Source organism: Oryctolagus cuniculus, chromosome 7, assembly GCF_964237555.1.
Source record: "Oryctolagus cuniculus chromosome 7, mOryCun1.1, whole genome shotgun sequence".
NCBI lineage: Eukaryota > Metazoa > Chordata > Mammalia > Lagomorpha > Leporidae > Oryctolagus > Oryctolagus cuniculus.
Genome location: NC_091438.1, coordinates 140,888,456 through 140,900,035, shown reverse-complemented (window position 1 = coordinate 140,900,035; position 11,580 = coordinate 140,888,456). Strand labels below are relative to the sequence as shown.

General features: G+C 58.4%; 1 protein-coding gene across 1 annotated transcript; it reads left to right on the top strand.

Moving 5' to 3' along the window:
* Positions 1-1,154: 1,154 nt before the first annotated feature.
* LOC100344262 (ornithine decarboxylase) lies at positions 1,155-11,040 on the top strand. Its single transcript, XM_051832065.2, has 10 exons — positions 1,155-1,359; positions 1,760-1,933; positions 2,911-3,083; positions 3,556-3,690; positions 4,514-4,679; positions 5,556-5,703; positions 5,848-5,948; positions 7,388-7,605; positions 7,955-8,025; positions 10,701-11,040. Exons 1-9 carry the CDS (start codon positions 1,177-1,179, stop codon positions 7,986-7,988), a joined length of 1,332 nt encoding a protein of 443 aa, XP_051688025.2. The 5' UTR covers positions 1,155-1,176; the 3' UTR covers positions 7,989-8,025; positions 10,701-11,040.
* Positions 11,041-11,580: the final 540 nt, after the last annotated feature.

Here is an 11,580-nt window from a genome sequence, read left to right as displayed (position 1 = left end):
CCACCCCATGCCCCACAGTCTTTCCCTGGAACAGGCACAGGCTCTGGGTCACCAGGCACAGGCTCTGGGTCACCGCACAAAAGTGGGGTGTCAGCTTGCAGGAGGTGACAAGTGACATCTCAGTGGTTTCAGCCTGGGGGCCTGCAGGTCACAGCGGGAGGGCTCAGCAGCCTGCATGGGCGGGAGTGGGGTGGGGTAGGGGAGTGGGGGGGGAGGGGAAGGTTGTGCCTGGGACACAGTGACACTGGCAGGCTTGTGTTCCCATTTGCAGAAACTTCCAGCCTGACACTTCAATCTGCAGCAGAGGGCAAGGCAGCAGAACCGGCTCACGTTGGGGTCTGAGGTCTTGATTCCACTGCCACATCCACTCGTGGGTAGCTGCGTGACCTGGTGATCTCTGGGCGAGCTGGAGGCTGGTGGGAGTGTCCCCAGGCTCCCTCCGCTTGGATGGTTGCTGACACTCATACACAGCAGGAGTCCGCCTCCAGCTTGTGCACCTGTCACATGGCCAGATCTGGGAAGCTATATTCTCCTGCCTTGGGAGGTGCGGGCTGGGCAGGCAAGGGGAGCCAAGGTTTGGAGGAAACACCTGGGAGGCACTTCCCCTACTCACTGAGATCCAAGTAGACTGTGCTCTTCCCACAGGTATCGACCTGAAGCCCAGGCTCACCATTGACCCACGAGGTGAGTCCGTGCGGAGTGGGGCTCCCAGCTGCAGCCCCGACTGCCTCTGACTCAGGCTGACCCCACTTGAATCCCGGGGACCTGCGGCTCCAGTGGCTCCAGTGGCTCCTCTAGGGAGCCCAGGTTCTAGTTCAAGCTCTGCCACCATCCACTGACTTTGGCCAAGTCTCCTCCTCTCTCCTGGTGTCTTGTCCCTGTTGGTAAAGGTGGCTGGTGGACACGGTCATCTCCTAGGGCCTAGCTCTGTTGTCCGGTAGTCTGGAGGGTCTTGGACTTCCCCTTCATTTTTCCTGTGTCTCTGGTGCAGGCTGGGCTGGGGCCAGGTAGGAAAGTTCCCGTGAACTGCATGGAGTTCATGCTGCTCTGTGGCGGGGACATGGGTTCACTGACCTGGGCTCTCCTGGGCCGAGGTAGTAGGGGTGGTGGGGGAGGAAGATGAGGAGGGGGGGGGAGCAGGAGGAAGCCAGGTCCTCAGAACAAGCTCTTTCCAGGATGTCGGGACAGTGCCCAGTGGAGGACTCCGTTGGAGAGTCGGGGATGAGCACCCCTCTGGGGAGCCTGCAGGAGAGTCCGGGGCCCCTCCAAAAGCCATGGACAAAGGAGCTGATCACCCTGGGACCAGGGGAGTCTGGGCAGCAGGTGGCGCTGAGGAGGATCCAGGAGCTCCGTGCCGGGGTATGGAGGGGAGGGCGGGAACAAGACCCTGCTTCGTGGTTTTATGCGTCACTTAGGTGAAGTCTTCTCCAGGGCTCCCTTCTGCTGGGGGTCGTGAGCCAGTTCCTCTGTAGCCCTCTGACCCCACGCCCCAGACTCCCGGGATTTTACCCAGTGCCACGCCATCAGGATGGCTGCCAGACCCATCTTGTCCCCAGCTTTGGTCTATAAACTCGTTTATCTTCTTGCTCTTTGGGTTCAGATCCCATCTTTCCACGCCCTTGCTGTGTGACCTTGAGCCAGCGACTTCACGTTTCTGCGCCTTCGTTCCCCATCTGTAACACGGGGATAACGAGAGCAGTCACCTCCCAGCGCCGTGAGGTTAGATGAGCCAGCTCACCACCAGCTTTCCCGCCCACAGGACAGCCGGGACCCTTTCATGGTGGCTGACCTGGACGTGCTGGCCCGCCGCCACCAGACCTTCTGCCAGGCCCTGCCGGGAGTCTTGACCTTCTATTCCGTGAAGTGCAACAACAGCCCCTGGGTGCTGCGTGTCCTGGCTGCCCTGGGCACTGGCTTCGACTGCGCCAGCCAGGTGAGCCTGTGCTTGCTGAGGGTCAGCTGGGACCTTCCAGGAAGAGGTTGAGCTCATCAAGCTACAGCGTCGTTAATAAGCAAGTGCGCCCTGTCCCGGCGAGCAGTGCTGTGCACGAAGCACCCTGTAGGGGCCTTGCTTCCACCTTTCTCCTGGACCCTCCCAACAGCTCTGCAGGGTGGGAGGAGCGAGGGCCCCAGTTCGTGGAAGAGGAGGCAGCCTGAAGGGACTCACCTGCCCTGGGGCTCGAGTAGAGTAAGGAAGAGAGATGCCTGCGCTGTTTGCTTACACTGGGAGGGAGCCATCCCTGAGGCCTTAAGAGAGGGAATTTGGGGGCGGGAGTTTGAGGCAATGGTTGAGACAGCTGTTGGGACATCCACATCCTGTATCTGAGCGCCTGGGTCTGAGTCCCGGCTTCACTCCCGATTCCAGCTTCCTGCTGGTGTGCACCCTGGGAGGCAGCATGGAGGGGCTCAAGTACTGGGTCCCTGCCCGCCACGTGGGGATCTGGATGGAGCGCTGGGCTCCCTGACTCTCAGGATAGTTCCCAGCTATTGTGAACCAGCCGATGGGAGATCTCTGTCTCTGCTATTAAAATAAAGAAGTAAATAAATAAGACTAGAGGGCAGCTGGGGTGGCGAGGGATGCTGGAGCAGGAGCCCGGCGGTGGGAATGGGGAGTAGCTCTCCAGCTGGGAACAATTAGCAAACCTCACTGCTTCCGTGCTGAAGACCCCCTCCCCACAACTCAGGAGGGATCGATTAACAAGTTGCTTCCAGACAGCCACCCGGATTTCCTCCTGGGTGGAAATGTAAGGCATTGGTTCTGAGCCGCAACTGCCTTTAACACCAGGAATGCCTGACACATCACAGGCCTCAGCAGTGAGCACCCCACCGGCCCCGCCCTGGGCTCCTACCCAAAAGTGGGAGAGTGGTGGGGACGTGAGTGAGTGACAAGCCTGCTGTCAACTCCGCCAGGTGGAGATGGAGCAGGTGCTGGGCCTGGGTGTGGCCCCCTCGCGCATCATCTATGCCAACCCCTGCAAGTCCATCTCCCACATCCAGTACGCTGCCCGCCATGGGGTGCGGCTCCTGACCTTCGACAGCGAGGAGGAGCTGATCAAAGTGGCCCAGCACCACCCTGGGGCCAGGTAGGCTGCAGGCAGGCTGGGTGAAGGGGAGCCATCACAAACGACCTACCCTGCACACCACGTATCTGCCAAAAGCTGGCCTGGCCCTGTTTAAGGTGTCCTGGCAGCTGGTGGGATCTGGAAACAGTCCTGCATTGGGAGTGGCACGGCGCGAGTTCAAATCCTGGTGTGGTCCCTCACCTGGTGTAAATGAGTAAGGGCAGTTCTCTTCACTTTCTAACGCTCGGCCCCTTCCTCTACAACACGTGGGAATGCAGCTGGGCTCGCGGTGTCGGTGTCTGCTTCCACCATGCCCCTATCCGTGTGTATTCTAGGAAAGGCAGCTGTGTCCGCAAGTGCACCCTTGGGCTGGGCTGGTGGCCACACGGTGGCATTGTAAATCCTACCAGATCTGGGGTCTGCTGGGCCTGGAAGGGGCACTGTCTGTAGGTCTCTCTCCCAGCCTTCCTTGTCCACTGTGCCTCTCCTCCAGGCTGGTCCTCCGGCTGTGGACCCAAGACAGCCAGAGCATCTTCCCCCTGAGTGCCAAGTTTGGGGCCAGTTTGGAGGCATGTGGGCATCTGCTCACGTCTGCCAGAGACCTGGGCTTGGCTGTGGTTGGAGTCAGGTGAGTGAGGCCAAGACTCCAGAGCTAGGGGTAGCAGGGGACCTGGGTTCTAGTCCTGTCTTTGCTGAACCTGGGGCAAGCTGCAGCCCCCTGGGGATCTGGGGGATCCCATCTGTCAGAAGGAGCAAGGACGAGACAAGATGGTTCCTTCAGCCCTCCCTGCTCTGGGAGGGGCTTGGTGTGAAATGTCCACGAGGGGCCAGGGGAGCCCACGCAGCAGTGCTGGGGTCTGGGGCTGCTGGTTGCAGTGTGCACATGAGGGACTGAACACATGGGTCAGAGGGAGCACCCTTCGTTGATACACTGTTTCATGGCTCAGCCTGGGTGTGCAGGAGACCTTGAGTATACAGAGTAGGTAGGTATGTTTCCAGTTGTTTGTTTCTTTCCTTATTTGAAAGAGAAAGAGACAAAGAGAGACCTTCTATCAGCTGGTCTCACTCCCCAAATGCTTACAACAGTCAGGGCTTGGCCAGGCTGAAACCAGGAATCTGGATCTGCCTGAGTCTCCCACACAGCTGGCAGGGACTCAAGTGCTCGGGCTGTCACCTGCTGCCTCCTGGTGCACGTGTTCGCAGGAAAACGCAGATCCGGGACCGGAACCCAGGCGCTCCGATGTGGGCTGCGGCTGTCCCAGGCTGTGGCTTGGCTGCTGCACCCAGTGCACACCCCAGTTGTTTGTTACCACATCTGGCATGGTGGCTGCATGCCCTGTGTGTGTCTGGGCCCCTTGCTTCCTCTCTCCTGGTTATCCTCAGCTTGTGTGGCTCTGTGGTTCTAACTATGTCTTCCACTCTCTCCCATGTCACATGATTGGTGCACTCAGCTTCCATGTGGGCTCCAGCTGCCAGACACCCACGAGCTACGCACAGGCCATCACTCACTGCCAGCAAGTGTTCGAGATGGGTCGCGGGGCCGGGCATGACATGAGCCTCCTAGATCTTGGAGGCGGCTTTCCTGGAGCGGAGGGCTCCCAGCCCTTGTTTGAGGAGGTAAACTAGTGAGGGCCCTGTGATGTCCCCAGGAACGTCAGTGTGTGTGTGTGTGCAGTTGCACGCATTCACACACATGCTGTCTGTGTGAACAGGGGCCATGCATGCAAGCATGTCCATGTGACAAAAACGGGTGCAGGTAGTCCCTTTAGAGCCGATCCCTGGTGGTGCTCCTGAGAAGTCAGGTCAGAGAGGGGAGGGAGGAAAGTCGTAAATTCTTGAATGAGCTGCTTTGCCCTGTGGGGGCCAGAGCACCCGTCAGCATGGGCCAGTGTGGGACAGCGAGCTGGGGTGCTATGCACTGGCTCCTGTTCCCGTCGGGCTGAGGGCTGAGGGCTGCGGACTAGGGGTGCTCATTGCCCTGCACCCTGGAGAAGACCCTCAGGGAGAGAAGAGGGAGGCAGGTGCTAGAGGCAGGCAGGTGAGCTCAGTGGGCTGGGGGAATGGCTTGAGATATCAGCTGAGCTGCTGCAGGTGTCCGTGGGTCCACGCGTCCTATGTCCTGTAAGTGCCCATGCGCGTATGTGTTTCCCTGTGGATTTTTCTGGGTTTCCCCTCCTTGGGCCCAGGGGGCAACCTGCCTTCTTGCTGTGTGTTGGATTAAACGCCTGCACGTTTGGACTTCCTGGGGAGTCTGGTGGCCCTGCACACACACACACTACCACCACCTCCCCCCAACACATGGCCTTGTGACTTCACACAAGTGACCTGCTGTGTCCTAGCTTCCACACCCTCTGTGCTGAACAGGGATCATTCTGTAGCCTCCCTGCAGGCCGCCATAGGCCAGAAGGGCTGATGCGGGGAGGGGCTTGGCTAATCCGCGTGCACCTGCGTAGGATGTCTTAAGCTCTTCCCACCACCCTACCTCTGCCCCAGTTGGTGAAAGGGATCAAGGCCGCCCTGGCCCAGACCTTCCCCGAGGGCAGTGGCGTGGAGGTCATCGCGGAGCCTGGCCGCTTCTACGCAGAGCCTGTCTTCACAGCCGCTGTCAACATCATTGCCAAGAAGTCTGTGCTGGAGCCCGGTGGGTGGCCAGCCCTGTATGGGCAGGGACGCCCCAGCGGCCCCATCCTGGGGGTGAAAGGGGCAGAGGGGCTGGGCCCTAGCTAGGAGCTGGGGTCGGATCAGTGACCGAGCTCCCCTCACTCCTGTCCTCTGCCTGCTCCAGGAGGCCGCAGGAAGTTCGTGTATTATCTCAACGACGGCCACTATGGCTCCTTCCGCGTCTTCCTCCGAGAGCCTGCTCCCAGAATTCCCATCGTGGTGAAGGTAAGAGGGCCCCATGTGTGGCCCTCCAGTCCCAAGAGGCCAGCCCAGTACCCAGATGCCCCAGGCCTCCACCGTTGGGAAGGGCACGTGGAAGCCCGCACAGGCCCTCCCTGCAGGTTTGTGCACTCTGGGATGCGCCCACCTGCACACGCAGCTCAGGGCCCCTGCAGCAGCCAGGCGTGTGCACTGGGGTGGCCTGTTTTCCAATCATGGAAATTCTTCTCCCTGTTTGCTAATAGCCACTCCCTGGCCTCCCAGCCACCCCTGCTACCATGTCCCTCCCCTATCCACTGTCCTACCTGACCTGTGGGGTGCAGCTCACAGACGGCTGTGACTGTCGGTGGTCAGGCCACACAGCTTTGGGCATGCTGTCACTCTCTGTGTCTGTGCTTTCTCCTGCTATAACGAGACACCCGAGGCTGGCTGCTTTATGAAGAAGCGTGTGTATCTCACAGTTTGGGAGGCTAAAGCTCCTACTGGTTCAGCCTCTAGTGAGGCTCCCCTGGTGGATGGACACGTGGCAAGGGTACAAGAGGAGGAGACTGGGAGGGGGCCAGGCTTGCTCCCTTGTAACAGCCTCCCTCTCCCAAAAAGTGACCAGGGTCCCACGAGAATCGTACCAATGCCTCCAAAGGCATGCCCGTAAGGATCCAGCTGCTTCTCACCCGGTCACGTCCCCCCACCCCCAAGTTTCCCCACCACCTCCTGCCACTGCCCACTGAGGACCAGGTCCTTTGGGCACACACTCAAAGCACATGCAGGTACAGTAGTCTCTTTCCTGGCCACTGCAGGACTGAGCATGTGCCAAATTGCTTATGTGTGTATGTACGTGTGTGTCTGCATGTGCTTATGTGTGCACATGTGTTTGTATGTCTGTGTGTATGTCTGTGTGCATGTCTGTGTGTGTGAGTGCATATGTCTTTGTGTGTCTGTTTGCCTCTCATCCCAACATGATAAAAACAGAAGTTTCCTGGGTTTCTTTTAGCTCCCACAACAGTTTTAAATTTTAGTGGCCAATATTAAAAAAAAGATCTAGACAAACCTCACAAATGCCTGAATTTTCTCAACTCCTCTCAAAAGTCCGAGAGATCCGATGAGCTAGGACCTGCAGTCCAGGGTGGCCAGCAGTAAGTCAATAAACCCGAGTCACACATCCAGCACGTGAGGACTCTACTACGATGTGCTGGAATTGTAGAGTTGCCCCAGCCCCTCTGGGCAGACCGTGGTTATTGGACCCACTTCACACCTTTTTCTTACCTGCTTGACCCTGCCCACAGCCCCATGTTACAGATGCGGAGCCTGAGGCCCCTGTGTAGGCAGGCCAGATGCAGCCAGGCCGCGCCGGGGCAGTGAGCGTGTAGCCCTGGTATTTCCTTCCAGGGAAGAGTGAGGCGAGGCCAGCCCTCTGTCTGGCTGACCCCCACCCCTCGCACCTGCAGGAGTTCCGCTCAGAGCCACCCCTCTTCCCCTGCACCCTCTACGGCCCCACCTGCGATGCCTTCGACAGGCTCTTTGTGGCAGAGTTGCAGCTGCCCGAGTTGGACGTGGGCGACTGGCTTGTCTTCCCCTCTATGGGTGCCTACACATCTTCGATGAGCTCCACCTTCAATGGCTTCCCTCCTGCTACCATCTGCTACGCCACGAGCCCCCAGCTCAGGTATGTGGGATGAGGGGTGGAAGAGGAAGCCGAGGGTCACTCGGTAGTTGGAGCTTCTGCTGGGGACCTGGTCCTAGGGAGCCTCTCCTGCCTCCCTCCCTCTGTTGACAACAAAACCAATGTGCCCACTGGCCTTTGGCTCTGGTCTGCTTCAGGGCCTTGTCCCAGGGAGGGGGCCAGCTGCAAAGCTTGGCCTCTGTTGGTGTTGGAGCAGAAGCGGGCAGCAGAAGGCTCCCTGGGCCACACCTGCTTCAGACACCCTACTGCCCCCAGCTCTGCTGTGCACGGCTTCGGGCTGGGGACCAAGGGCTTCCATTTGCCTCACCCTGCACCACCGCCTTTTCCCCAGGAGCCTTCTGGAGACAAAAGCAGCGGCACCTTAAGCCCCCCCAGGCTGGAGGCTTTCGGACACCATGGCAGGTAGGTCCCTGGGGCGGTTTTGAGCCTGGTGGGCAGAGAGGAAGAAGAGGATCGGGCAACTCCCAGATCCTATGCAGGTCCAAAAACATCTGTGCTCACATTTGGGTCAGTTCAACACTGAATTTTCCCAGCAGGTGCCCAGCCTGCCACCCTCTTCTCGCCCTTATCTCAGCCCTCCTTTCTCACCCTGTGGCTGAGGGGGGGACACATTGGAGGAGACTTCCACTCAGTGACAACAAAACATGACTGGTTTTTTATATTTAATCATGCAGCCTACAGGACTGTGCAATTTCTACGCAGGACTCTGAGGCATTTGGCACTGCGCTGCATCCTAAACTCATACTTCTGCCTCTTGTTCCTTCCTTTTACTTACTCAGACCCTGCCTTGTTCGGGAAAAGGTTTCTATGACCCATATCATCCTGGTTAAGAGCACATCGTTGGAATGAGTTAGAACTGGGCTCAAATTTAGGTGCTCTCTGTCTGTGAACTTGAACAGGTTAACCAGCTCACAAAGGCACCCCAAAGTGTTCACTGGAAAATGGAATTAAAAGACAGGTTCATTTGGACACAAAACACTTGAAATCCATTCGTTGCTTTTTTTTCATAATGTGCATTTTCTGTGAACTTTGTCAAGACCCCCTTGTATGCATGACTTTCTAAATTCTTTCGCACCAAAATAAACTTGTCTTTTAATTCCATTTCCCGTGAAGTTATAGAAGCACCCTCATATTGGAACTCTAGCCTTTAGTAAACTGGGATGGTAAACCTTCCCCCAGGGGCTGTTGGGAGGATTAAGAGAGAAGTGACTGGCCGGCACCATGGCTCACTAGGCTAATCCTCCACCTGCGACGCCGGCACACTGGGTTTTAGTCCTGGTTGCTCCTCTTCCAGTCCAGCTCTCTGCTGTGGCCTGGAGAGTGCAGAGGAGGATGGCCCAAGTGCTTGGGCCCCTGCACCGCATGGGAGACCAGGAGGAAGCACCTGGCTCCTGGCTTCAGATCGGCGCAGCGAAACAGCCGTAGCGACCATTTGGGAGGTGAACCAATGGAAAAAGGAAGACCTTTCTCTCTCTCTCTCTCTCTCTCACTGTCCACTCTGCCTGTCAAAAAAAAAAAAAAGAGAGAGAGAGAGAGAGAGCAATGACTGACACACGTGGGGCCAAGATTTTCTTTGGCCATCCTGTTCTTGCTGGCTTCCCTCTTGGGGTCTGGATGCCTCAGGCAGCCCACCTGCATTGTGGGCCTTAGCATGGCACATGGTTGGGGGTATCACGCAGGCCAAGCCAGGATGTGCGCTGACATGGGGGCACTGGGGAGGCAGATGTGCACCGAGGCCACTGGGAGTCCTCAATGCCATTAGGAAAGACAAGCCAGGCCCCACTGGCTGCAGTGCCGAGAGGAGCAGGAGAGGGCGCCCAGGCAGGCTCAGGTGGGGGCTGACTCCTGGGGGGTCCGAGGAGGGAGACTGTTGGAACGTGAAGCCACAGCAGAAATCTTGGGGTCGATGCGTGCAGAGGGGTGGCTCAGGGGCGTGAGGACAGGGAGGTAGGAGCTCAGTGTTTACCGACTGCTCAGGATTGGAGGTGAGAGGCAGAAGTGGCAGATGCTGGGGACATTCCTGGGGAAAGTGGCAAGCCCCGGGAAACTGCAGGCCAGAGGGCTGGCAAGTGCGGAAGGAGCCCATCGGCGCCCCAAGGCCACATTCCTGCCGGGACAGCCAGAGTTGCAACCACCTGCTGGCAAAGGCAGGCGCCGCACCTCCCCCAGCCCGGGCTGTCAGCTCGTCACCCTCTCTGCTCCTGCTCCTCCACTCAGCCCGGAGTTCCCAGGTGCCCAGAGGTTCCCAGCTTCCCCGGGGCTGCCAAGAAATCACTCTGGACTCTTGGAAGCCAAGGGCAGAGGGGGTCACAGTGCCAGCTGGAGAAGCTACAGGGGCACAGCAGCCCATGCGTGCGCTCAGGTGCCCAGGCATTAGGGTGTCTCGGGACACCCAGCGCCCCAGGCGCCCTGCTGTGTACTTGGGCGTGAGGAGCCAGGCACAGGAGGGATACTAGGGCTTTGGGAAGTGGGAGCGGCATCCCGATGGACATGTTCCAGGGAGCTTTCCCCTGCCTGGAGGCGGTGGTGGCCAGGTCTGGGTATGCAACTCTCCAGCCTTGGAGCCCCGCCAACCTGTGCCAGGCCACAAATAAGATGATATTTGCTCTTTATTGCCAATGAGGAGAGCTCTCTCTCTCTCTCTCTCTCTCTCTCTCTCTCTCTCTCTTTCTCTTCTCCCTCTCCTCCTTCTCCCTATCCCTCTCCCTCGCCCTCAAGGATTTTATTTATTTATTTGTGAGGTAGAGGTACAGAGAGAGGGAGAGGCAAGAGAGAGAGAGAGAGAGGTCTTCCATCCACTGGTTCTCTCCCCAGATGGCCACAACGGCCAGAGCTGAGCCCATCTGAAGCCAGGAGCTTCTTCCAGGTCTCCCACGTGTGTGCAGGGGCCCAAGCACTTGGGCCATCTTCAGTTGCCTTCCCAGGCCATAGCAGAGAGCTGAGTTGGAAGAGGAGCATCCAGGACTTGAACCTGCAGCCATATGGGATTTTGGTGCCACAAGTGGAGGCTTAGCCCACTATGCCATAGCGCCAGCCCCTCTCTCTCTTTTAAAAGTTTTTTTTTTTTTTTAAACTAGGTATCCTCCACAAGGAGACACTGGAACCCTGCGGCCCTGCGCAACGTCCCCATGGCCATCCCTGCATCCCCTGCCCCATGTGCCCTGCCCCTGCCTCCCTCAGCCCCATCTCCTACCTGCTTCTTCTGGGCTCCACCAGCCTGTCAGTCCCTGGAGCCCCGCCTCTCAGGCCCATGCCCCCCACCGGCCTTTCCCAAAAGTCTGTTGAAGAAAACCACTGTTACGTTTCCAGGCAAGCAGCTGGAGTTTTCAGAGCGTTCTCTGTACTTTCCTCCTCAGGCTGGTGGGAGGAGCCCAGGAGAGCAAGTGTAGAAATAAACTCCTGCTTTAATAAAAGTCAGAGCCCTGCATCACAGCCGCCTGCCAGCCCGCACGTGTCACTATGCACCGACTGCGGGCCCTGGGCTGGGCCCTGTCGGAGGAAATGGGCTCAGGCGAGTCCGCGAGGGCAAACAGAGCAGGAGGAGTCCCTCAGAGCCGACCCTGGGGCAAAGACTTGGGTGCTTTCCGTTACTTTTGGAGCAGCAGGGAGTGTGTGTGTTGGGGGGAGGGAGGTGAAGGAGGGAAGGCGAGGAGGCCAAGAAAGAGCAAACACCAGGGCTCATCCCAGTGGGTGACCAGAGCTTAAGCCCACGGGAAGCTTGGGATTTCAAATTCCTGCTAGAGGCAGCCCACCAGAGGGGCGAGGGAGCTGCAGCGTTTCACGCCAACCCTCAGGAGTCACCGGGTGAGGGCTCCTGGGGAAGGGGTTTGGGCTCCTGGCACTTCTGGCCTGCCTTGAGCGCAGAGAATGCCTTGCCCAGGAGAAGGTCCTGGCCATTGGAAGTGGGCAGGTGCACTCCAAGGGAGTAGAGGCTTGAGAGCATCCTTGCCGGCAGAT